Raw genomic sequence first — 27,224 nt, forward strand, 5'->3', positions numbered from 1 at the left:
TGATGGCATCCAACCGTCTCATCTTCTGTCGTCCCCTTCTCTTTTTGCCCTCAATCTTTCCCAGCATCAGGGTCTTTTCTAATGAGATGGCTCTTTGCCTCTGGTGGCCAAACTATTGGAGCTTTAGCTTTAGCATCAGTCCTTCCAGTGAATAATCAGGACTGATTTCCTTTAGGATGGACTGGTTGGATCTCCTTGCAGTCCAAGGAACTCTCAAGAATCTTCTCCATTGAACCACCATTGAAAAGTATTAATTCTTCGGTCCTCAGATTTCTTTATAGTCCAACTCTCACATGCATACATGACTGCTGGAAAAATCATAGCTTTGACTAGACATTCAGAGTCTCTGCTTTTTAATGAACTGTCTAGGTTGGTCATAACTTTTCTTCCAAGGAGCAAGCGTCTTTTAATTTCATGGCTGCAATCACCATCTACAGTGATTTTGGAGCCCCCAGAAATAGTCTGTCACTGTTTCCATTGTTTCCCCATCTATTTGCCATGAAGTGATGGGACCAGATGCCATGATCTCAGTTATTTGAATGTTGAGTTTTAAGCCAGCTTTTTCACTCTCCTCTTTCACTTTCATCAAGAGACTCTTCAGTTCCTCTTCACTTTCTGCCATAAAGCGAAAGCTATGGTAATAGACTGACAATGATCGAATCTGTGTCTCCTGCATTGGCAGGCGGATTGTTTACTACTGAGCCACCAGGGAAACCCTAACATATAGTGTATTTTTGTTTGTTTCAGGTCTATGCTTGGGGCTGTGGAGCTTGTTTAGGTTGTGGTTCATCAGAAGCTACTGCACTGAGACCAAAGCTTATTGAAGAACTGGCTGCCACAAGAATAGTTGATATTTCTATTGGAGACAGTCATTGTTTGGCTCTTTCTCATGGTAAGATCATTTGTTTTTAAAGAGATAGTGTTAAATAGTACCTTTCATAAGTGTTTTATATTTATTTATTTCTCTTTTTTTGGGCTGTGCTGGATCTTTGTTGCAGTGTGCGGGCTTCTCATTGTGGTGGCTTCTCTTGCTGTGTGCGAATTGTGGGTTCTAGGGTGCGCAGGCTTCAATAGTTGTGGCATGTGGGCCTAGTAGTTGTGGGCATGGGCTTAGTTGCTCTGTGGCATGTGGGGTCTTCCCAGACCAGGGATTGAACCTGTGTCCTCTGCATTGGCAGGTGGATTCTTAAATCACTGGACCACTGGGGAATTCCAGTGTTTTACATTTAAATTTGAGTTTTCATTTGTTCTTTATGTTTTGTTTTCAGATAATGAAGTTTATGCCTGGGGAAATAACTCAATGGGGCAGTGTGGACAAGGAAACTCCACAGGTCCTATTACTAAACCAAAGAAAGTAAGTGGCTTAGATGGCATAGCTATTCAACAGATCTCTGCTGGAACATCACATAGTCTAGCATGGACTGCTCTTCCTAGGGACAGGTAAGTGTACCCCTGTTTAAAATTTCCTGTGTTTTATTAACAGCAAAAACACTAATAAAAGCAGAAATAATTGAACATTGTTCATGTATTATTCAACAATAATTTTTATTCAAAATAAATTTTTAATTTTTATTAAATTATTTTTTATTCAAATACTCTTCTGAATATTTCTGATAATGGCTTTTTTTACTGTCATACACATGCCATCTAGATATCTTTCAATTTGAATGTTGAGGTTAAATGTATTTCATAAGCAAGAAGTTATATTGTACATTAAAATACTATCTTAATTTAAATGTCTTTTAAACATTTTGAATTCCTTCTCTCTCTCCAGATACTGATCTTAAAAATTGTGTCCACTTATCAGGAGGAAACTAAATTAAAATAATCAAAATCAGAACTAGGTGTCATTGATTTTTAATAATAGTTAATTAGTTTCCATGCCCTTTATCTGTGTCATTGTTTTTTTAAGCAGTGGCCATATTTTTAGATAAAGGAAGTTACTTTTTGCAGAAATTTAACTTTTTCCTAACATGATAACCATCGGAGAAGGCAATGGCACCCCACTCCAGTACTCCTGCCTGGAAAATCCCATGGACAGAGGAGCCTGGTGGGCTGCAATCCATGGGGTCGCTGAGGGTCGGACACGACTGAGCGACTTCACTTTCACTTTTCATTTTCATGTATTGGAGAAGAAAATGGCAACCCACTCCAGTGTTCTTGCCTGGAGAATCCCAGGGACGGGGGAGCCTGGTGGGCTGCCATCTATGGGGTCACACAGAGTCGGAGACTCCTGAAGTGACTTAGCAGCAGCAACATGATAACCATATCGTTTTAGATAATCAGATAATTTTTAGCCAATATTTGAAGATTGAATTTTAAGAAATTTGGGAGTTATTTCAGCTATGTTCAGATGTATATGGGCTAATTTATAATTTGCAATATATTGTATTTGTGTTCTAAACCTTTGGTTCAGATGTGGTTTATTATAACATTCTGACCAATTTTAAACATCTGTAGATAATTACCCTCTAAAACAAAAGCTGAAAATACTATAAATTGAATATAAATAACTTAGTGTCAGTGTTAAATCTTCAGGTTTCTACTTTATATGTAGAAAATGATTTCCAAGATCTTGAAAATTTTCACAAGAGTTTTGAACAGGTTTTCTTTTAGTATTGAGTTGGCCAAAAGTTCTTTCAGGCTTTTCCATAAATCCTACGGAAAAACCTGAACAAACTTTTTGGCCCACCCACTACATTTCAAGATATCACTGTACAGAGTCAGGCTATTTTTCTTAATATGAACTGTACATCTTATGGATCCTAAGAACCAGAAGGGGCTGTAGTAATTCATGCCGTTCAGCACTTTGACTTAAGGTGAATGAATATCCAGACCTCCTAAATTAAGTAGTGGCTAAAATTAAGTGGAGAAGGCAATGGTACCCCACTCCAGTACTCTAGCCTGGAAAATCCCATGGACGGAGGAGCCTGGTAGGCTGCAGTCCATGGGGTCGCTGAGAGTCGGACACGACTGAGCGACTTCACTTTCACTTTTCACTTTCATGTATTGGAGAAGAAAATGGCAACCCACTCCAGTGTTCTTGCCTGGAGAATCCCAGGGACGGGGGAGCCTGGTGGGCTGCTGTCTATGGGGTCACATAGAGTCGGACACGACTGAAGTGACTTAGCATAGCATAGCATAGCATATATTTTCTTCTTGAAGAATTCTAGAAATGGCATATTCTTGGTCTTCTTCAGTCGATAAAATGAAGGGTTTTTATCACCTTTTTAATCAGAAAGGTCTTTGTATATCTTATTGATATGTTTCAACTTTAGTACCCTTAATTTTTATTTTTGATTGTGTGTGAAAATTTCATGTTAAGGGTATTTCATGATTTTCTTATGCTTCCTTCTAGACAAGTTGTTGCCTGGCACCGACCTTATTGTGTAGATCTTGAAGAGAGTACCTTCTCACACCTTCGTTCATTTCTTGAGAGATATTGTGATAAAATAAACAGTGAGATTCCCCCACTCCCTTTCCCTTCATCAAGGTATGTTATATAATATATGTGTATTTGTATGTGTCTGTGTGTATGTGCACACATGCACACATATCAGTTACTCATTTTGAATTTTGAGTTATTCTTTCTTACTCAATTTCTCCCTCAATTATATGAAATTTTATTAAAAAAAGAGCTCAACATCCATACTTACTGATAATAAGCTTTAGGAAAAATTATCCATAAATTCATGAACTATGATTTTAAAATTACTGTTAGTCATAATTTGAAAAAAATTTTAAAGAGAAAAAAAATGTTACCCAAAGTAGATAGCACATGCTCTTTTATATTCCAGAAGTTTATAGCAGTTTATTTGGTTTCAGGGAACACCACAATTTCCTCAAACTGTGCCTGAAGCTGCTTTCAAATCACCTTGCTCTTGCACTTGCGGGAGGGGTAGCTACTAGCATCCTTGGGAGACAGGCAGGTCCACTTCGAAATTTGCTCTTCAGACTGATGGACTCAACTGTCCCAGATGAAATCCAAGAGGTAAGAGTATAAGACTTGTACATCTATGTCTCAGTCACATTTCTCCTTGAGGTTGTAGCCTGTAAATTCAGCTTTGTATTGGTAAATTTCAACTGGATGTTCTTTCTGTTACTTCTGTTTTCCTGGTGGGAGTAAATTTTTTTTACTTGTCCTTTTTGTTAGCTTGTCTAACCTAAAGGTCAAATGTCACTTCTGAGAAACCTTTCATTTCCTGCTGTGCTGCCAGGTTTGATTTCTCCATGTATGTTCTCATCACCTCACATTGTTTTGTGGTTGTCTGCTTACAACTGTGTTTCTCTTTTCCGCCAGAAGATGAATTTCTGAGCACAAGTACCCAATTTTATTGTGGTAGAATGCATACAACATAAACTTTGCCATCTTAACCATTTTTAAGTATACAGTTCAGTGGTATTAAATAAATTTATAATGTTGTACAACCATCACCACTGTTTATCTCTCTCTTTTCATCTTACAAATTGAAATTCTGTATCCATGAAACAATAACATACCATTCTCCCCCTTCCTTCAGCCACTAGCAACTACTATTCTACTTTCTTTCTCTATGATTTTGACACTTGTATGTCATAATTTCTTTCTCTACAATTTGGACACTTATATGTCATAAAAGTGGAATCATACATTGTCTGTCAATGGTTTTTTTCACTTAGCATAACGTTGTCATAATTTATCCGTGTTAAGTAGCATGTGTCAGAATTTCCTTTTTAAGGCTGAATAATCTTTTGCTATTTGTATATATTAAATTTTTGCTCATCTGTCATCTTTATGACCTTGAATTGAACTGTGGTTTCTTAGATATGATGCCCAAACACAAGCAGCCAAGAAAAAAGATAAATTAGACTTTATAAAAATTGAAATACATTTATTTTTATGCTGGTGCTGGAGAGGGAATGCTGAGCTGTTGGTTATGAAGAGTGACAAATTAAACTTTACCACTTGAAACTGTTGCTTCAAGTACAGATCAGGCAAGGAACAAACTCTGCAACATCCATCAGGACCAAAGAAGAGTACACTTAAGTTGAAGACATAACACTTGATCTGAAACAAGAAATTTGTGCCTGCTCAACAGCTTTGAAAGAACACTTCCAAATGCTGCTAGTAGTCTTTGTTTTTTTAAAAATTAACAAACATTTATGCTTAAAATGACAATATCAACAAAATGAAAATAAAACTCACAGAATGGGAGAGATATTTGTAAATCATGTGTCATGTCTCATAAGATTCTAGTTTCCAGAATATATAAAATATTCTTGCAACTCAACAGTAAAAAGACAGCCCAATCAAAAAATGAATCAAAAATCTGAATAGACATGTCTTCAAAGAAGAAATACCTAAGGGCAGTATGTACATGAAAGAAATGTTCATCATTAGGCATAAGGGAAATGCAAATTAAAATCACAGTGAGATACTACTTCATACCCATTGAATCGTTGTAATCAAAAAGACTGATAATAGGATTTCCCTGGTGGTCTAGTGGCTAAGAATCCGCCTGCCATTGCAGAGGATATGGGTTTGAAACCTGGTCCAGGAGGATTCCACATGCCACCGGGCTACTATGCCCATGCACCACAACTACTGAGCCAGTGCTCTAGAGCCTGCGCGCTGCAGCTGCTGAAGCCTGTGCTCTGCAATAAAGTAATCCACCACAATGAGAAGCCTGCACACAGCAACAAAGACCCAGGGCGGCAGCAACAACAACAACAACAAAAACCTGATAATAACGAGCATTGGTGAAGATGTACAGAAATTGGAACCTTCATATATTGCTGATGGGAATATAAAATGATACATCCACTTTGGAAAACAGGTAGTTCTGTTAATAGTTAAACGTACAGTTACCATATAAAGTAGCAATTCCACCTGCGTCTATATCTGAGAATTTATTAAAAACTTGTACATGAATGTTCAGAACAGTATTATTCATTATAGCCAAAAAGTGGAAACAAACAAATGTCTGTCAGCTGGAGAAGGGATGAACAAAATGTATGTCCATACAATGTAATGTTATTCAGCTATAGAAGGGAATGAAGTACTTATACAGGCTACAGCATGGGTGACTCTTCTAACCATGCTAAATGAAAGAAATGAGTCACAGAAGGTCACATACTATATGAAATGTGCAGAGTAAGCAAATCCATTGAGACACAAGGTAGGTTAATTTGTTGTCAGAAGTTTTGGGTGAGGAAGAGATGGGAAGTGGCTGCTCATGGGCAAGGTTTTTTTGAGGGTGATGAAAATGTCCTAAATTAGATAGTGGTGATGGTTACACAACTCTGAATAAACTAAACCTACTGAATTTTATACTTTCAAAAGTAAATTTTATGATGTGAATTGTATGTCAATTAAAAAAAAAAGCAAAACGGATACAGTGATTTTTCCATAAGAATTGTAGAAAAATTCTTCTAGCTTTCAGATTGTTAGTGAGAAAATCTATGCTATTCAAATTTTTAATCCTTTTATGGATATCTTTTCCTTTCTGGATTCTATAACAAGTTCTACTTCTCTGTTCTCATATTTTAAAATGATGTGAACTGTTGTGGGTCCAGTTTTATCCGTTGTCACGTATATTTGGATAGACTCTTAATTTGGAAACTCATAGCCTTCAGTATTAAGAAATTATCTTGAAGTGTGTGATGATTTCCTCTTCACTGTTTTCTATGTTCTTTCTCTCTCTGAAACTCATTATTGGGTAATAGACCTCCTAGATCATTCCTCTGAATTTTCTTAGGTTTTCTTTCCTGTTTTTTATCTTTTCTTTCCTCTACTTTATGAGAAATTTAATTTTTATATTCTAACCCTGCTATTGAGGTTTTATTTTCTTATGTTTTTAATTTATAAGAGCTGTTTTCTTAATCATATAGAGTGTTTCTTTTTTTCTTATTCAGCACCATTATTTTAGTGATTAAGAAGCTATGACCCAGAGAAGTTTGAGGCTTAAGATAATAGAGCTATTTTTTAAGCTGTTCCTGCTACCTACACATTTGTTTGGCTAAGGCCTGCTCCGTTTTTAACCTAAATGCCTAATCCTCAGGGAGACCCTCCATGATGAGCCCATGCAAGTGTGCTTAAGTCGCTTCAGTCATGTCCAGTTCTGTGCCACCCTATGGACTGTAGCCCACTAGGCTCCTCTGTCCAAGGGATTCTCCAGGCAAGAATACTGGAGCAGGTTGCCATGCCCTCCTCCAGTGAGTCTTCCAGACCAAGGGCTTGAACCTGCATCTCTTATATGTTTCCTGCATTGGCAGGCAGGTTCTTTACCACTAGCGCCCACCTGGGTAGCCCATAGACTGTGTTAATTGCCTTTATGTATGGGTGCTCACTCAAGTTTGCACTTCATTTTACTTTTTCTGTGTGACTCTTTTCACACTTAAAATTGCTTACTCAGGGTCTCTTTTTCTTATTAGACTATATGCTTATGTAAGCACGGCTTTTATGTGTCTTGTTTGTTGCTACATTCCCAGCACTTTTCAAAGAGCTTTATCAGGCTCGACACTATTAGACTCAACACTGAATATTTATTGCATAATGATTAGCTATGTAGTGGCAAATCCAAAATTCTAGTCTTCTTAAAGACGTCTAAAGAAGGATTTGTCATGCTTTCTTTTATTCATATGCCACCTTCTTTAGACTTCTATGATCCACCTTCTTTAGATTTCTTTGATCTTAGTAGTCTGTGGATTTATTTTTTATGTGTTCCTATTAAAAATGTAAGAACCAAGCCAAATAAATCTACTTTTTTTTTTTTAATATAAGGTTGTAATTGAAACTCTGTCAGTGGGAGCAACCATGCTGTTACCTCCATTACGAGAACGTATGGAATTACTTCATTCTCTTTTACCCCAAGGACCTGATAGATGGGAAAGCTTATCTAAAGGACAGGTGAGCCTTTGTCTGGTATTTAAGTAAACCAGTACTATATTATCAAAAAAAGACTGAGAGCAAAATAAAACTAATCAGTTGCCAGTGTTCATGAAATAATACTTCACTTTATGAGTCTGGTACATTCTAGTATTTAATGCTTTGTGTTGGAAGAGTTCCCAGGCTTCTAATGAAAGTGAAGCAAGTGATAACTTAAGTGATTTGGGGCTCATTATTAAAATTATGTCTGATTTTTCCAATGTTGTTTACACCGTCAAGCCAGAGAACTGAATTTATTTGTAGTGTGTGGAGTTGAAATCAAGGGCATGAGCTACTGTTGGTTTCATGCCCAGAACTTTGTTTGAAATAGTTTATATAAAAAGTAAAGGAAGATGACTGTTGTGAAAAGTTCTTGATGATATGAGTATGCTTCTTCTTTCCATTTTTATTGTCATTTGTGCATTAAAATAAGTATATTTTGCTCAATCAAATTGAACAATCAATTGTAGAGTTACAGATTTCAGGGAAAAAGTGTTACTGGCAGTATAATAGCCACAGATGCTTTCCAATGAGAATTTTGCATTAGTTTAGATTTCAAGTGATAGATATATTAAACATTAGAATAGATAGTTTCATTGGTAATTTTGTAGAAGAATGTGTACTGTAATTTATCTGTTGACGTTTCCTCCTCCTTATAGTGCTAAAATTATTATGTATAGTGTGCCATTTTAGCTTAGAGTTTCAGGTAGTAAGGATGTAATACAACCCTTTAAGTTGCAGTTTCTAAAATGGTGTTAATGGGATAGCTTTTTAAAAAAACTACACATTTTCTAAAAGATTACTGTCTATTAGGATATAAAGCACATTAGTTAGCATCATTATAGTTTTTTTTTCCCCCCTCGGGATTTTTTTTTTTTTAATTTAGTTTTCTAGTGCATTTTAAGCTAATTATTTGTTCTATTTCATCCATGGGAATATTTTTCTTTAGAGAATGCAACTGGATATTATTCTGACAAGTTTGCAAGATCATACCCATGTAGCCTCCTTACTTGGGTATAGCTCACCCTCTGATGCTGCTGACCTCTCTTCCGTATGTACTGGCTATGGAAACCTGTCAGATCAACCTTATGGCACTCAGAGCTGCCATCCAGACACTCATCTGGCTGAAATTTTGATGAAGACTCTCTTAAGAAATTTAGGATTTTATACAGTAAGTTGTCCTTTTTTTGTAGTAAAAGAAAAAAGAAGAAGAAAACGTGTGTTGGGGGCTTCCCTGGCAGTCCAGTCCAGTGGTTAGGACTCTGAACTTCCAGTGCAGGAGGCACAGGTTTGATCCCTGATCAAGGAATTAAGGTCCCACATTCCACATAGCGTGGCCAAAAAAAAAAGAAAAAAATACTTGGGTTGGTTTTTTTTGAAAGGTGTGTCCCTTGGACTGCAAGGAGATCCAACCAGTCTGTTCTAAAGGAGATCAGTCCTGGGGGTGTTCTTTGGAAGGACTGATGCTAAAGCTGAAACTCCAATACTTTGGCCATCTCATGCAAAGAGTTGACTCATTGGAAAAGACCCTGATGCTGGGAGGGATTGGGGGCAGGAGGAGAAGGGGACCACAGAGGATGAGATGGCTGGATGGCATCACTGACTCGATGGACATGAGTTTGAGTGAACTCTGGGAGTTGGTGATGCACAGGGAGGCCTGGTGTGCTGCGATTCATGGGGTCGCAAAGAGTCAGACATGACTGAGCGACTGAACTGAACTGAACTTAACTGAGGGATCATTTCAGGTCAAAGTATTTTGACATTTAAACACTTAGGAAATAAATAAAACTAGACTCCACTTCCCAAAAGGGGGGAAATGTGTCAGATATTCTCAAATATTGTGGGTGCCAAGTGACTTACAGTTGAGAATTCCGAAGAGATTTATTTTGGAATTTTACCAAATTTTTTCTGATATTAATGTGTAAGAATAAACAGATAAAAATAGTCAACAACATTTTGCAAGAGAAGAATCATGAGGAAAGGATTAATCTTACCAGATAGAATCTTATAATTAAACAGTGTGGTTGATACTGACTAAAAATAGGCTGGTCAGTAGGAGAAAAGACAATGGACAGTAGTATTGCTTTTTCTTATTAGAATGCTCTTAATTCTTACTCTCTGGTATTTCTTAGATTGTTCTCTTTTTTCCTTTCCATTTCTATGGGTTCTAATCCATACCGTCATGACCTAATGGTAATAACAGTGTTTTAACTGTTGTCACTGTCACTGGTCTCTTCTCAGCATCTTACTGCTAGAATAACCTTGTTGTATTAAATAACCTCGTTTTATTAAATCAAAACTTTTTCAGACCCTTCATCATTTGGCTTATACACCACACTGTCCTGAGCTTGTGTGTAGCACATCTATCTCTTCTCTACTTGTCTGCCAGTCTGTGACTTCTTTAACACTTGACTGTTTTAGGAAGGCTTTGCTCAAACAACATTTTCTAACCATGTAATTATAACTGCATGAGAAGTATATTAGTCACTCAGTTGTGTCTGACTCTTTGCAAACCCATGGACTGCAACCTGCCAGGCTTTTCTGTCCAGGGGATTATCCAGGCAAGAATGTTGGACTTGGTAGCCATTCCCTTCTCCAGGGAATCTTCCCAACCCAGGGATCACACCTGGGTCTCCTACATTGCAGATGGATTCTTTACCTTCTGAACCACCAGGAAAGCCCAGGAAGGCTTCTAGGAAGCCTTGCTGAAATAACCTTTTCTAACCATGTAACTATAACTTAATACCTCTTATCAGTTTTTAGAGTCAAAGTGTACTGTGTAACTAAACTTCAAAGTGTTTGTGTATCATTTCATATTGTCTCCTACTCTTCAGGGTCAGGTCTGTATATTCCTTTTTTCAGTACAAGTCTTCCCTAGTAGCTCAGTTGGTAAAGAATCCTCCTGCAATGCAGGTGACCCCGGTTCAATTCCTTGGTCGGGAAGATCCACTGGAGAAGGGATAAGCTACCCATTCCGGTATTCTTGGGCTTCCCTGGTGGCTTAGCTGGTAAGAATCTGCCTGTAATGCAGGAGATCTGGGTTTGATCCCTGGGTTGGGAAGAGCCCCTGAAGAAGGAAGCCACTACCCATTCCAGTATTCTGGCCTGGAGAATTTCCATGGACTGTATAGTCCATGGGGTCACAAAGAGCTGGATATAACTGAGTGACTTTCACTTAGTGTTATATTCTGCCCAACTTAAAAGGTTGTTGATTAAGTCAGAGTGACAGTTGTTCCTGTAGAATTATTTTCTTTCAGATTTAAGAATATAAATTTGATCTGATGTTTGGCTGCAGGTGGAATGGAAACAATGTTATAAGTATATCCATTTGGTATTGATTGAAAATTTTCCCCAAAGTTCTATTAAAGTATTGCCTTTCTAATCCCATTAGGGCTGAAGTAGATGTGAACACGACTGAATCGACTTAGTAGCAGCAGCAGCAGATGTGTATATTATATGGAAATGGAAATAAAATACTAACTGTAATAACTGCTTTTAGGCTGAAAATCATAAATTACTGTTTCTTTCTGATATAATTTAAACCAATTTGTCTTGTGCTGAGATTTTAGAATAAGACTGCTTGTCTTGGTCTGTTTGTGCTGCTATAATAGAATACCACAGAGTGGACAGCTTATATACAACACAATTTATTTCTCACAGTTATGGAGATGGAAAGTCCAAGATTAAGGAGGCAGCAGATTGGTGGTACCTGTTTCTTGGTTCATAGACAGCTGTCTTCTTGCTGTGTCTTCACACAAGGGAACTCTCTGGGGTCCCTTTTATAAGGTCACTCTGCCCTCATGACTTAATCACCTCTTAGAGGCCCCACCTTCAAATACCACTGCATCGGGGATTAGATTCAACCTAAGAATTTTGAAGGAACACATTCAGTCTGTATCAGTGTTTATTTGCCCACTTAAAATGGTGCTTATACAGTGAGGGCCTTAAAATATTCTGAGACTTTCTCTTGCATATTATAAACAAAGACCATAGTTTGTGCATAAGGGTGTTTATCACATTATTATTTATAAGAAATAGAAATTGGAAACAACTAAAATATCTAAAAATTGGGGAATGGTTGTATAAATTATATATGCTCAGTGGACTATTTTGTCTCAGATTTCATGTACACATGGTTTATGAAAATACAAAAAATATTTATAGATCTGTTAGAAAAGAGACTAAAAATAGAATATGTAATTTTATGAAAAAAGACACAAAGAAAACCAGAAAAGAAATACAGAAAAAATATTAGATACAGTGGTTGGCTAAGTGGTGATTTAAACTTTCTTTAAAAAAAATACAGTTTTAGTATGTTCTAAATTTTTTACACTATTTCTTTTTAAAAACGATTTTTAACTTGAAATAACTTAAAATTTATGCACGAATCACAAGAATTGTTCAAAGAAACATCCTGTACCCTTCAGCCATATATGCCTTTCTTCCATCCATTATTTGAAAGTAAATTGTAGAAATCATAGTGGCTATTACTAAGCATTTAAGCATGCATTTCTTAAGAAGAACATTCTCTTTCTTATATAACAACAGAGCAGTTATTGAATTCAGAAAATTTAACATTGACACAGAACTATTGTATAATATATAGTCCATGCTCAAATTTATACAGTTATCCCAGTAATGCCCTTTATGGCACCCTCCCCCTGTCCCCCAAATTCAGGATCATACTTTGTATTTAGTTGTTATGTTTCTTTAGTCCACTTACTACTTTTATAATCAGAAATAAAATTAATTTCTGAGAATTGTGTTGTTAGAAATTCAAGTGTGTGAAAATCTTTACAAAAGAGGTTGGGAAAACAGTAGCATTAAAATGTTGATATGTTTTGTCTTTGGATATTGTTGTTTTCCTTTTTCTTGTTTTCTGCATTTTCAAAGTTTTTGTGGTGAAACATTATTACCTTTTTTTTAAATGGAAAAGCAAGTTGAAATTGCATGATAAATCTTAACCATATTATAGCTAATGACTGCATAGCAGTAGCAAAGATGTAGGGATTAATAATGAGAGAAAGGAGACCATGGTTTCTTAAATCAGAATTATTTATGATAGGACATTAATTTCACTTTCAGACACTTCAGATATAATCTTCATTTATGTATCATTTTAGGATCAAGCATTTGGGGAGCTAGAAAAGAACAGTGATAAATTTCTACTTGGAACATCATCTTCAGAGAACAGTCAGCCCGCTCATCTTCATGAACTGCTATGTTCACTGCAGAAACAGCTGCTGGCATTTTGCCATATCAATAACATAAGTGAGGTATGTGATTCTTTGCTTTCTATGTCATTTCTCAGGGACCTTGAAACTCAGATATTTGGGTAAACCATGAAATTTTTGTACCTTGAATCTTCCAATGTAGTAATTTAGAAACTTTTTTCCTCAGAACTCAAGCAGTGTGGCATTGCTTCATAAACATCTTCAGCTCTTGTTGCCTCATGCCACAGATATTTATTCACGTTCTGCAAATTTGCTGAAAGAAAGTCCTTGGAATGGCAGTGTTGGAGAAAAATTAAGAGGTGTGTTTGGTACTGGGTTTCATATTTAATCAGTGGTTGTAAAGCAGGAATTTTTACCCTTTCTAAAGCCAAAGAGGGCCTGAAACCTCTGAGTGGAGTAGGAATGACTTTGAATCTCTTGAGCTGGGTTTTGGGTGATGGCAACAAATGGCAACCCACTCCAGTGTTCTTGCCTGGAGAATCCCAGGGACGGGGGAGCCTGGTGGGCTGCTGTCTATGGGGTCGCACAGAGTCGGACACGACTGAAGTGACTTAGCAGAAGCAGCAGCAGCAGCAGTGATTGATCTGGTTAATCTTAAAAGATGCCCATTGTTGTGATAGAGGTCTAATTTAAAGGAATTAGATGACATATACTCAAAAGGCTAATAATATTAAATGGCATAAAGTGAGATTTTCATCCATTTCTTTACCTTTCTTTAGCATTTGCAATCCTCTTTCCTTCTTGAAATACTTTCTTTGTGTGTGTGTGTGTGTGTTTGTGTGTAGCAGAGTTTTATTAAAGTATAAAAAGGGACAGGGAAAGCTTCTGACATAGGCATCAGAAGGGGGACAGAGAGTGCCCCCTCACTAGCCTTAGCAAAGGAATTATATACTTTTTCAATTGGTTATTACAATAAATCAGAAGAATTTCTCAACATTGTAAAAATTTTACCAGACCCACTCCCACAATTTACATTTTAAGATGACAGGGTTCAGTTCAGTTCAGTTCTTCAGTCATGTCCAACTCTTTGTGACCCCACGGACTGCAGCACCCCAGGCCTCCCTGTCCATCACCAACTCCCAGAGCTTACTCAAACTCACATCCATCAAGTCGGTGATGGCATCCAACCATCTCATCCTCTGTCGTCCCCTTCTCTTCCTGCCCTCAATCTTTCCCAGCATCAGGGTCTTTCCCAGTGAGTCAGTTCTTTGCATCAGGTGGCCAAAGTATTGGAGTTTCAGCTTCAGCATCAGTCCTTCCAGTGAATATTCAGGATTGACTGGTTTGATCTCCTTGTAGTCCAAGGGACTCTCAAGAGTCTTCTCCAATACCACAGTTCAAAAGCATCAATTCTTGGCGCTCAGCTTTCTTAATAGTCCAACTCTCACATCCATACATGACTACTGGAAAAACCATAGCTTTGACTAGATGGACCTTTGTCAGCAAAACAATGTTTCTGCTTTTTAATAAGCTGTCTAGGTTAGCCATAACTTTTCTTCCAAGGAGTAAGCATCTTTTAATTTCATGGCTGCAGTCACCATCTTCAGTGAATTAGGAGCACAATATTTTAATTTAAAAAATTACATTTGGTTTAAAAAACATGAAAGACTTTCCTCACTAACATGTAAGCACTGTGAGGGCAGGCATTTTTAGTTCTTTATTCACAGTCATACACCTTTCACCTGTAATAGTGCCCGATATATAGTTGTAAGTCTTCAATAAATACTTCTTAAGTGAATCTGAAAATGAGAATAAATCTGTGAATGAGAAATTCTTAATACATTTTAAGTGAAGATGCTATAATCATTTGATTTTGTTGGCACAAGGGTATGTGTGCTTTCCCATAACATGTCTGTTGTGATGCATTCAGAAAGTAAGTAAATACTGACCCCAGTATTTTATTATATAACTCTCTAGCTACCAGAGAGTTATATAATAATTCAACAAAGAGTTATTGAATTAGTGTACTCCAGTTCTAGGCAAAAATAGTTTATTAGTCTTTTTCTTTAAGTTTGAAAGTTGATCCATGTTAAATTTCTTACCCTTCATAGATGTGATATACGTCTCAGCTGCAGGCAGTATGCTCTGCCAGATTGTTAACTCCCTCCTGTTACTCCCAGTGTCGGTGGCTCGGCCTTTGTTGAGTTACCTCCTCGACTTGTTGCCACCTCTTGATTGCCTTAATAGACTCCTGCCAGCTGCTGCTCTTTTGGAAGACCAAGAGTTACAGTGGCCTCTTCATGGTAAGTACAGTTAATAAAGGAGCAGATAATGCATTTGAGAAAAGTTATTCCTTTTTCTCACATCAGACAAATCATATCTGACACTTTGGGGTATAATGTGATCAAAAGATAAAGTTGTTGCTGTCTAAGAGCTTATAGTGTAAAGTGGGTACCTGAGATGAGAAAATTTAAGAAAGTTACTTGTGTATAAAGTGACACAAATCGAGTCTATCTGATTATTAGGCTTGAATAGTATATTTCATTGATTTCAAGACATGCTTTTTTCAAATTTTGACATGGCTTAATTTGGATACATTTTACAGTAGATAATAGAAAAGCATTGGTTTCATAAATTGGTTGGCAGCATAATGACACATTTTACAATCAATGGATTGATTTAAGTTTTATTTATTAAATGTAAAGATTTTTAGTTTTAAATCTCTATTTGACAGTAAAATATTTTGTATTTTGGCTTGATACATAGGTAACTGATTGATTGTAAAAGAAATTGGGAACCTATCTTTCTGTGTTTTTCTTTTTAGATACTTTATAGAAAATAACATTTAAAATTAAAAAAAAAATTTTTTTTTGGCTGTGCCAGGTCTTTGCTGCACACAGGCTTTCTCTATTTGCAGAGAGTACTTTTCAGTTGTGCTTAGTCTTCTCATTGCAGTGGCTTCTCTTGTTGCAGAGTGTGGGCTCCATGGCATGCTGGCTTCAGTAGTTTGGGCATGTGGGCTCAGTAGTTGTGGCGCTGGTGGCTCTGGGCTCCAGAGCACAGGCTCAGAGTTGTGGTGCGCAAATGGGGGATCTTCCTGAACCAGGGATCAAACCAGTGTCTCCTGCATTTTAAGGTGAATTCTTAACCACTGGACCACCAGGGTAGCCCAGAAAATAGCATTTTGATTTTAGGCATAATGTGTGAATTCACTCTTAATTTATAAAATTCTGGTTAATTTACTCCATTGAAGATAACTTAAAATATTATGTCTAGAAAATAGCAATGTATTTTTCTATTGAAGTCTATCCTAAGGTTATCAAAGGAGTTTCATTACTGAAATCTTAAAAACTTTTCAAGTTTAAGTGAGATCACATGTTTAATGGAAAGAATCCTGGACTAAGGCATTAAAAGATTTAGATTTTAGTATTGGCTCTGTTTCAACTTGGGTGTATAAGTGACTTGGGCAAGTCACTTATAGCTTCTTTAAACTTTGGTTTCTTCTCCTGGAAAGATTACTTTGAACAGAATACTTTGAGGGCACATCTTACACCCCATTGTTCTGGTCAACTGGATTTAGATGAAGTCAAATGTTAAGGTTACAGCTGTTTCAGGATATTGATTAGACTTTATATGGAGCCATTCCAGGTTTACTCCTGTTTTTCTAAAGCATCTCAGAATTTTCTAAGACTTATTACTCTATTTGTCTTAGGTGAGGTAAGTGTCATTTTATTTTGGATTTTGCATCAGTGTTCATAACTGATTTTTTCCATAATTTTCCTTTTTCATGCTATCCTTTGTGTCATTTTTACTACTACAGTTATACTAACCATATAACTTCAGTTTGGAATTTTCCTTTTTTCCCTCTTTTATTTAAAATTGGTCTAATTTAGGAGTTATCTCTACTCGAAGGTTTGAAAGACTGTAAAAACTATCTGGCCCTAGTGTTTTTTTTATAGATATGTTTTTGGCGATTAATTTTCCCTTTTTAGTGGTTGTTCTCTTACAGCTTTTTCTTTCTTTTCAAATTCATTTCAGACATTGATATTTTTTCAGAAAATGTAATTTTGTTGGTTTTCAAATTTATCAGTACAAAGTTGTTCATAATATTCACTCATGGTTTTAAAAAATCTCTAGTGTGTTTGTGGTTCTATCTTCTTTTTTATTTTTAATTTGAAAATTTATGCCATCATTTTTTCTTGATTGATTTTATTAGAGGTTTATCCATTTTATTAGTGTTTTCAAATAACCAGTTGTTTTAATTTGTTGATCTCTTGTGTTTTTTGTTTATGATTTCATTGATATCTATTCTTATCTTTATGGCTAACTAGTTTTATTTTTTAAGTGAAGAACTTTTTAAAATAAATGCACAATAAGAAAGCATAGATCTGGATCTTAGTACAGGGCAATTCTGAATTCAGGCCTTAAAAGCATTAAGTAATACTAAGTGTCATTTTACTAGATCAGTCTTTCTGTTTTGTTTTAGGCCGCACCATGCGGCATGTGTGGTCTTAGTTCCCGACCAGGGATCAAACCTGGGCCCTCTGCTTTGGAAGCACAGAATTTTAACCACTGGACCACCAGAGAAGTCCCCTAGATCAACTCTTGTTTTGGTTTTGGAGGGATAAGCTACCTCAGTTACTCAATGTTAAGGTTGAAATTTGATCTGGCTAAAATCAGTACCATGTGCCATTTCAATGTTTATCTTAAAATTGGTAACTTTACAAAGCCAGTTTTTATATGATAGACTTATCTGAATGTATTTTAAATTAGCTTGGTAAAGAATATATATACAGAAAGTTACAATTTTTGTTTTCATTATAAAATTTTTTTGCTTCAATATCTTCTTGTAGTGCAATAGAAATAGAAGTGAAAAAGTTTGAGAATCTTGAATACCAGATACATTACTAATGATTTTGTTTTCAGGAGGGCCAGAACTGATCGACCCTGCTGGCGTGCCACTACCTCAGCCAGCCCAGTCCTGGGTGTGGCTTGTGGATCTGGAAAGAACAATTGCTCTTCTTATTGGGCGATGTCTTGGTGGCATGCTTCAGGGTTCGCCTGTGTCTCCAGAGGAACAGGACACTGCATATTGGATGAAAACACCACTTTTTAGTGATGGTGTAGAAATGGACACCCCTCAGTTAGGTAATGTGCTTCTCTGCAACATTTATGAATAAAAGACATTTGTGTTTATACCTCCTTTGAGATTTCTCTTATTATGGGTTTGCTGAATAGAGAACCAATAGAAAACAAATGCAACATTTGCAGGGTAGGGGATCTGAGACTATAACTTGGAGCCCTCATTGTAAAGTGAAAAATGCCCCCTGAATTAGAGAAGTACAGGTCTGGTTCTACTTTGTTATTATTTATCACTCATTTTAAGCAAATCATCTAACTCATAAAAATGAGTAAATGCTTGATTTACTTGTGTTCTTGGGCTTGGAGCTTATGAAACTGCTTCGTAGACAGGTAATGACCTTGACTTACCAGGGCTCAGGTCATAAACACCTTTCATTTGTGAGGACCAATCCCTTCTGTTCCCAGCCTGTCCTGCTTTCATGCTGATATTACCTTGTGTGACTCTTTATTTTTTTCCTCCTCATTTATGGTACCTTTGGAGTTTCCTTTCCTGCCTCATCTCTCATTTGTCTACTTTGCTAGTAGGCTAGCTCTCAGACTGTCTGAACATGAAGATTTGTCCAGGTCCTGAACAGATGGTGTAGTTGTTTTATCTAGGATTGGTCCTTCAATCTCTCTGGACCTCTTATTTCAATCCTTGAAATGAGTTAGATTAGATAGCCTATATGGTCTTGTTAGATTTTAAATTTATTATTTTTCTGGTAAGAGAAGGAGACTCAGAGAATGTCCAAGAAGCAAAATCTAAAAGAAATCTCAATCTAAGATAATTTGAAGAGGAGAAACAAAAAATAGAAACCAAGACAAAAATTGCAGAGATTCTGCTTTGGGATTGGAGAGTGGGAGTGAGGGATTTTGAAGACGTTCCTCCTTTTCCAGCTAGGAGTATATATTCACTGTTTCATTTATGAACCAGAAGGTGATTCCATTGATACTTAGGAACATTTGTATAAAAGAAAAGCAAAATCATGTTTTTTTTCCAAGGGACAATTAACATCATAAAGATGGTTCCAATGCTATCAATGTTTAACTCTGTGATAGTTCCAAATGTCCTCCTGAGGGCAAAAGTATCATTATCTCTACCCTCCTCATATTTCTGTCTACTTTACTCACTTAACTGGCCTTTGATATGAATAAAATCAATTTCAGTTTTAATGTTATTTTTCAGTTTTTAAATTATAAAGTTATGTAACTATTAAAATGTTACATTTTATGTTTAAATACTTATCATATTAGGAAATATAGCAGTGTTAATCACTCAGTCATGTCCAACTCTTTGCAACCACATAGACTATAGCCCACCGGGCTCCTCTGTCAATGGAATTCTCCAGGCAAGAATACTGGAATGGGTTCTATTCCCTTCTCCAGGGGATCTTCCTGACCCAGGGATCAAACCCAGGTCTCCTTCATCACAGGCAGATTCTTTACCACTGAGCCACTGGGGAAGTCTTTATATTAGGAAATGGGTCTTGTCTTTATAAAAATGAATGATAATTCAGTTATATCATGGGTTAAATTAAATTGACTTTGGGTGTTAGCTCGGGAACCTATCATTTAGTGAAATGTTTTGTTTTTTAAATGGAAAATGAATTCTTAATGCCCAATGTCTCATTGAAAAGTTAGGAACCACCTGAACAAACATAAATGTCAGTTGAGAAATTATTTATATAAGTATCAATATGTTTGATCTCCCTTAAATTATCCTTAAGTGATTGTTTTCCCTTAAGTCTACAAAAAGAAAAAAAAAATCTTGGCTAGTCTCTTTCCCAATGGTTCCATGTTTCTCAGTAAGAATATCAACCCATTTTGAACAAGAAAGTTCTTTGTCACGTAAGACTGTGCTGCACATGTAGGGCCCTGCCTACCAAAATGCCAGAACTCCTTCTTGGAATGTTGTTACATGTAGTCACACCAAGAAAGGCGTACTACCCTGAATTGAGAAGCATTAAAAGACTACCTCTATAGCATCTACTTAAAATGGTTTGAAATATATCATTTCACACTCATTAAGTAAATATGGTAAGATTTTATTTGTAGCACCAAAATTGATTGGAATTGATAACTTGTGTAATTTTTTTTTTTTTTTAGATAAATGTATGAGTTGCCTATTAGAAGTAGCTCTTTCAGGAAATGAGGAACAGAAGCCTTTTGATTATAAATTGCGGCCTGAAATTGCTGTCTTTGTAGACTTGGCCTTGGGTTGTTCAAAAGAGCCTGCTCGAAGCCTTTGGATCAGCATGCAGGATTATGCTATTAGTAAAGGTAAAGTAAAGAGGATAAAGGGGATAAATATGTAGATCGCTCATAATACCAACTAATATATGTGTAGTATATATAAATAGAAAATCACAGAAATAACAGTATTTCTTATATAAAAAGGAATTTTACAATTAGCATTTTAAAAACAGTTTCTTAATCCTTTTTGTGGAAACCACCCTGTGTATTTTTATGTACATATATCCTGTTTGAAGACAATCCAGTGTGGGAAAATTGAGATTTTTATAAAGAATAATAAATCCAGAGGCAGCATTTTACTGAAGGATTCCATGTGGTGTAAATGGATCTAATATAAGAATTTGTTTAATGAATCTCTTCCCTTTGCAAGCCCTGGTTAAGAACTGAAATGATGTGTATGTAGATGTCTTGAGCTCTTCGTCTGGTCATTTTCCTCTTCTGTAAACTACTTTACTCTCTTAGAGTGCTGTTGAAGATACCAGTTTGAAATGAGGTATATTATTAAGTATAGCAGTAAAGTGTAATGAAAGTGTATAGTGGTATTTCAGTTTCTGTTGATTAATTGATTAATATAGTTGTTTTATGTACAGGTTTTTAAAGGATATACCTGACTACCTGTCAGCTCCCTTGCTTCCCCTCCCCTTTAAAAATATTTTATTTTTAAAAATTTTCTTGGCTGTACCACATAGCATGTGGGATCTTAGTTCCCCAACCAGGGATCAGACCTGAGCCACTTGCATTGGAAGCAAGGAGTCTTTACCACTGGACTGCCGGAGAAGTCCCCCATGCTTTCCCCTTTTAGCAATGTCTTGGATTTTTCAGAATACATACCTAGTTATCTTTCTCCATGTTGTTTCTTTGATCTGCAATTCCCTGTTTCTTTGGATTTTCTTCCTTCTGTGATAAAAATGGTAAAAGTAAATGCATGTTCACCTTTTATAATACTTTATATAATAAAAATGAGATACATATCATTCAGATCTTTAAAACATCAGTGAGATGATATGTTTGAAAGTTGAATCTCTTGCAGTCTGTCATTTATTTATTTACTCATTCTATTATATTGACTTTCACCAGTGGTAGAAAAGTATGATAGTGGAGGAGAAACAAAGCTTGTTTTCTAAGTTATATTTCCCGATATTCTCTTATTTCATCATTTTCTTGGAATGTGCAGTTAGGTATTCTTTTATATCATGTTGTCACTTGTTACTTTGCAGTGAGCACTTTTAAAAACAATGTAAACATAAGAGGAATAAAAACTATGTCTCCATTGTTCATTTGCTTTTACACCATATATCTACACAAAGTCTAGGTATATAGCCTAGATTTTATACCTGAATAGTGGAAACATTTTGTAGAGCTTGGTATGAAATGACTATAACTTTAGTGAAGGTGTTTTAAAAGAACCGTTTAAACATTGCAAAGGAGGATGGTCCCTGCTAAATTTGAAACACTGCAAAGAATGTCACTTTAGTTTGCTTTTAAATTGAATATTAGGCTACTTGAAATAAGATCTTGTTTGGTTTTAAGTCATAGCAATTTTCTAGAATAGCAAGCAATCCCTTGGAACAGATCTCTCAAAAATCTAATGTGTAAAATTTTGTATGTAATACAAACTGTTATTTTAAGATTCTCTAGATGTAAGATTTTCTTAAAATCTGATGTGTTTATATTCATTTTTTCACCTGTAAAATAGGTAAGTCTGAACTTAAATTTTTACCTAAGCATCCAGAAAGAACTGGAAAGTCAATCTTTAAAACTTTTCTCTTAAGATAGGAGTTTTAAAAAGGAATTGAGAACAAGTGAAGATAACTTGGGGCTTAATATTTTCCAAGGGTGTTTTTTGCTTGGTTTTGTTTTTAAGTAACATGGTAAATCTGTCAAATTAACAGAGTCTAGGAGACATTCTGGGAGTGGAGTAGAGAGTAAACTCCCATATCCCCATTTGGAATCTACTGAATGTATCGCCTTTTTACAGTACCAGTGTACTAACATGGAATAAAGAAAGCAGCTCACTAGTTCTCATCATCTAATGCTGTGATTTGGGTTTTCAATTGCATGTACTCATTTCTGTCCAAATGTTGTTACCCACCTAAATGTACATGTACTCATAGTGTCTGTTGATACTTCAGTAACTTCAAATACCAGATATATACACACTTGACTAGTTTACTCAATATCTCTACTAGGATAACTAAAAGAAACAGACACCTGATTACAGATATCCATCCTCCCAAAGGGCTGTTCTTCTCTCGGTAAAAGCCAACTGCATTCTAAATATATTATAGTCATCATTGACTTCTCTGACGTTCACCTCTGATCCATCAACAAATTCTTTCAACTCTGTCTTCAAAATACATAAGAAATCTGACCTCTTCTTTCTACTCCCACTGCTACTACTTTGGTCTGAGCCACCATAATTTCTTACCTGAATTAGTGTAATAATTGCTTCTGCTATTGCTGTACCTATAGTAAATTCTGTACTCAGCAGTTAGAGTGAGCCTTTTAAAACACAGATCATATCATCTCATATCTCTTCAAAATTTTCTAATGATCCTTTCAATTTTCCTCAGAGTAAAACCAAGAGGACTTGAAATGGCGTGCAAGGCCGTATGTAATCTGGTCTCAGACAGCTTTCTGATGTCTCCTACTACTCTTGTGCACCCATATTTTGCTCTAACTGTATTGGTCTGCTTTAACTTGCCTCAGAGCTTGACATAGTTTTTTTGAAAGGATGATGTTTCTGTATGGCTTCTTCTCTACGTCATCTAGATCTCTCTTCTTGATTGTAGCCATATCTGAGACCTTCCCAAACCAATCTATAAAAAATAGTAAACTTACACAGTACAGTATTCCCTGTTCTCTTTGCTATGCTTTAATTTTCTCCATAGCACTTATCTGTCATAATAATGTTTTTATTTACTGTCTCCGTATGCCCCTCTTGGCTTCCTTTGTGGCTCAGACAGTAAAGAATACTCCTGCAATGCAGGAGACTTGGCTTCAATCCCTGGATTGGGAAAATCCCCTGGAGGAGGGCATGGCAGCCCCCTCCAGTATTCTTGCCTGGAGGATCCCCATGGACAGAGGAGCCTGACGGGCTACAGTTCATAGCGTCACAAAGAATTGGACAGTACCGAGTGACTAAGCACACACATGCCCCCCAACTGGAATATACGCTCTGTGAGATCCAGGACTTAGTTTTATTTACTACTGCACTTTTATTTCCAGTATGTGGGATGTAGTAGGTTCATTTGCTAAGTAATTGCTTAGAAAAATGATAAAATTCAGGTGTTGGGTTACGAAAGCTATTAAAATGACCTCTGAAATGTTTTCTCTGAAATGTCAGTGTATCATTTATTTTTCAGATTGGGACAGTGCAACTTTGAGTAATGAGTCACTCTTGGACACTGTGTCTAGATTTGTTCTTGCAGCTCTTCTGAAACACACAAATTTACTCAGTCAAGCATGTGGAGAAAGCCGGCAAGTAACTTAAAACTATCCTCAGACAAATATTTGCTCTCATGATATTGGAAATTAACTTTTCTATTTTGGTCCTTTATTTAGATATCAACCTGGTAAAAGCTTATCAGAAGTATACCGTTGTGTGTACAAAGTTCGAAGTCGTTTACTTGCTTGCAAGAACCTTGAACTTATTCAGACCAGGTCATCATCAAGAGACAGATGGGTAAAGTTGGAAATCAGTTAATTTCTCTTATTTTTCTGCAAGCTATAAGAGATAGCTCCATGTTGGTTTATGTGAAGGGGAAAAAAATGTGCCTTAGTTATTGCAGATGTTCACTAAATGTTGAATAGTTCTTTTTCTAGTGAAACAAATTGGATAAGTAGAAAATTGAGATTTATTTAACCACTTATTTATCAATTGTGATATGGCTCCTGAGAGTTTATATATTCTTAGGGCGTATAGGTAATAACAAATTGTCCAAATCATATGAAATATTACTCCTTTATTTTACATTGATAAGACAACATTTGAATTATCCTATTTGATTTGGGGTGCCATAACTTATGAGGGATATTAAACTACCTTAGATTGGTTAATCATCTTATACAAGAACTGGAAAATGTCAAAAATGTTTAGATTAGAAAATGAAAACAAAGGGGAGTCTCATGTTAGCTGTCTTAAAGATACTTAAAGGGCTTCATGTAGGAGAGGAAATAAACATGTTCCCTGTTGTTCCAGAGGACACAGGTAGGACCAAAGGGTAACAACTGATTGAAGAATGAATGTAAGGAAAAAGCCTTCTAATGATTAGAGTTGCCTACCACTGGAGGTAAAGATTAAAAGCTTTTATTAAGGATGTTCTAGAAGTAATTCTTACAACAAAATTGAAATGGTTTCTGAAGTGCTTGATAATTCTGATAACATGATCCTATAATTATGAGTATAGCCTGATACATATATATATAATTATACATATAAATTTCTTTGAAACTTTCTTTGAAGCTTCATAACTCCATTATATAGATCTTAGATTTTAAAAACCAAACTTTATCTCTGCATTTGTATTATAGTATTCTTTTAGCATGCACTGATTTAATATTTGTGGATCTGATTATTTGTGAGTGACCTTGAAAGCCCATCAGAGAAGGCAATGGCACCCCACTCCAGTACTCTTGCCTGGAAAATCCCATGGGCAGAGGAGCCTGGTAGGCTGCAGTCCATGGGGTCGCTAAGAGTCAGACACGACTGAGCGACTTCACTTTCACTTTCACTTTGAAAGCCCATGAAATGTGTTAATCAGCCATTTTGTTGAAGCTCACATTTGAAACCTAGCATATTGTGAGGATACATGACTTATGTTTTGTGCGAGTCTGACTGACTGCTCAGTATCCCCATCTAACCATGAATCACACCTATAATAAGGACTCTTTTCTTTAGATGACTACTAGGTATCATAACCACCATGGGGAATAACATTGGTCCTTATCAGATTTCTAACTTTTGGTTTCTTCAAGGGCCAAGTGAGAAAATAATTAAAAAATAATACGTTTATATAACTGAAATTTGCTAAGAGAGTATAACTTAAATATTTTCACCAATAAAAGGTTAAAAAGCACTGTTTTGTTTTAAATTAGAATTATTAAACATTCATGCAGAGTAGCAATAACATATACAACTTGAGGGAGACTGAATAGAATTAAATTTCATGTTCTTTAATTACCTTTTATGCTTATTGTCATACTCAGGTCATTTTAATTTAGCAGTTTACAGCAGAACAATCAAAATGTTGAGGAAGAGAGCTTAGTGAGTTGTCTCTATACATTCTTTCTAATCTCTTCAGATTTATCCAATATATCTTTTGTGTTTTTGTGGTAAAATTTGTAAGTTCTTATTGCTGTTAACATTATTTTTCATGATAAAGAATCAAGGTTTTAATGATTTTTTCAAAATTAAAAAATATATATTTAGTGTAGCTCTGATTATTTCTTTAAGATCTCAGAAAACCAAGATTCCGCAGATGTTGATCCTCAGGAGCATTCATTTACCAGAACCATTGATGAAGAAGCTGAAATGGAAGAACAGGCTGAGCGAGATCGGGAAGAAGGACATCCAGAGCCAGAGGATGAGGAGGAAGAACGAGAACACGAAGTGATGACAGCTGGCAGTGAGTGCACCCTTCTTGCTTTACAGATACACACTGTGGCATTCTTTTTGGTAGGGAAACTGACTACAGAAGAGAGAGGCAAACATTTCTTTACAGTTTTTTTAAAAGGATCCTATATTTTCTTGATGATCTGGTTAGCTAACATTTCAGCTCTTAAAACTGTGTTAGTTCCATTCAAGCTATTGGATTGGGGATTTGGGGCTGAAAAGCTCTATATGCAGGCTTTTGGAAATAGTACCTGTTCCACTGAGTTTCATTCATGAAGTGATGCCCATGAGTCATTGAATCAGATCAGATCAGATCAGTTGCTCAGTCGTGTCCAGAGTCATTGAATAGGGTCGTTCAAAGTATGTTCTCTAGGGGTACCAAATTGTCCATTCGCCTGACTGACTTCTAAGTGGTGAGGGGGAGAGAGACCATATGCAGAACTTTTTAAATTATAAACTTCACCCACTGACTATACTGCTGTTTTCAGTAGAAAGCAAGAGACAATATTATTGGTTGAGAATATTACATGAGAATATTATTGGCTGGTGAATGACATTTTTCATGCTTTTATATTATAAGGCTACAGGTAGTTTTAAAATGTAATCATTTAAATGTTTAAAGAGAAATCCCAAAACTTTTAAATATTTGTTAGTATTTTTTGAGTGATTTGGCTATGTCAAGTTAAAGTATATATTCAGTTTTGTAGCCTAAAACATGGCCATCTCTGCATTTGGTGTTGAGATTGTCTATATTCTTCAGTTTGACACTTAATTTGTTACCGGTTTATTTGTGTTTTGCATATTTCTAAAAATGAGTTTGAGATGGCTCAAAACAAGGCCAAAGCCTATTAAAACAAGAAAAAATATAAGGTCCAAATGGAGAAGAGGGAATTAGAGATGAAGAATAGGAGGAGAATTATAATTATATACAATATAGTTTTGAGGGGTGCCTTACCATGTGGCCAGGGATTGAACCTGGGTCCCGGCAGTGAGAGTGGTGCTGAGTCCTAACCACTGGACCACCGGGGAATTCCCAGAGAATAGTTATAGTTTTAAAACCTAGGCTGAGGGAACATTTTTGGATGAACTTAAGGTTGGATGTAAGTTTGAGTGAACTCCGGGAGTTGGTGATGGACAGGGAGGCCTGACGTGCTGC

At 36.1% G+C, this 27,224-nt stretch overlaps 1 protein-coding gene across 9 annotated transcripts in view; it reads left to right on the top strand.

Annotated features, from left to right (window-relative positions):
* HERC1 (HECT and RLD domain containing E3 ubiquitin protein ligase family member 1) overlaps nucleotides 1–27,224 on the top strand; it is a 214,073-nt gene that overhangs the window by 74,096 nt on the left and 112,753 nt on the right. For all 9 annotated transcript variants that reach the window (XM_055537702.1, XM_055537694.1, XM_055537693.1 and 6 more), the window contains exons 9-22: nucleotides 748–892; nucleotides 1,269–1,440; nucleotides 3,359–3,493; nucleotides 3,826–3,991; nucleotides 7,763–7,888; nucleotides 8,856–9,077; nucleotides 13,030–13,182; nucleotides 13,307–13,439; nucleotides 15,192–15,383; nucleotides 18,007–18,228; nucleotides 20,308–20,481; nucleotides 23,820–23,934; nucleotides 24,019–24,139; nucleotides 25,910–26,081. In XM_055537702.1, coding sequence (XP_055393677.1) covers nucleotides 748–892; nucleotides 1,269–1,440; nucleotides 3,359–3,493; nucleotides 3,826–3,991; nucleotides 7,763–7,888; nucleotides 8,856–9,077; nucleotides 13,030–13,182; nucleotides 13,307–13,439; nucleotides 15,192–15,383; nucleotides 18,007–18,228; nucleotides 20,308–20,481; nucleotides 23,820–23,934; nucleotides 24,019–24,139; nucleotides 25,910–26,081 — 2,248 coding nt within the window. The remainder of the gene's footprint in view (nucleotides 1–747; nucleotides 893–1,268; nucleotides 1,441–3,358; nucleotides 3,494–3,825; nucleotides 3,992–7,762; nucleotides 7,889–8,855; nucleotides 9,078–13,029; nucleotides 13,183–13,306; nucleotides 13,440–15,191; nucleotides 15,384–18,006; nucleotides 18,229–20,307; nucleotides 20,482–23,819; nucleotides 23,935–24,018; nucleotides 24,140–25,909; nucleotides 26,082–27,224) is intronic.

The sequence above is a fragment of the Bubalus kerabau genome, chromosome 10, assembly GCF_029407905.1.
Source record: "Bubalus kerabau isolate K-KA32 ecotype Philippines breed swamp buffalo chromosome 10, PCC_UOA_SB_1v2, whole genome shotgun sequence".
Classification (NCBI taxonomy): Eukaryota; Metazoa; Chordata; class Mammalia; order Artiodactyla; family Bovidae; genus Bubalus; species Bubalus kerabau.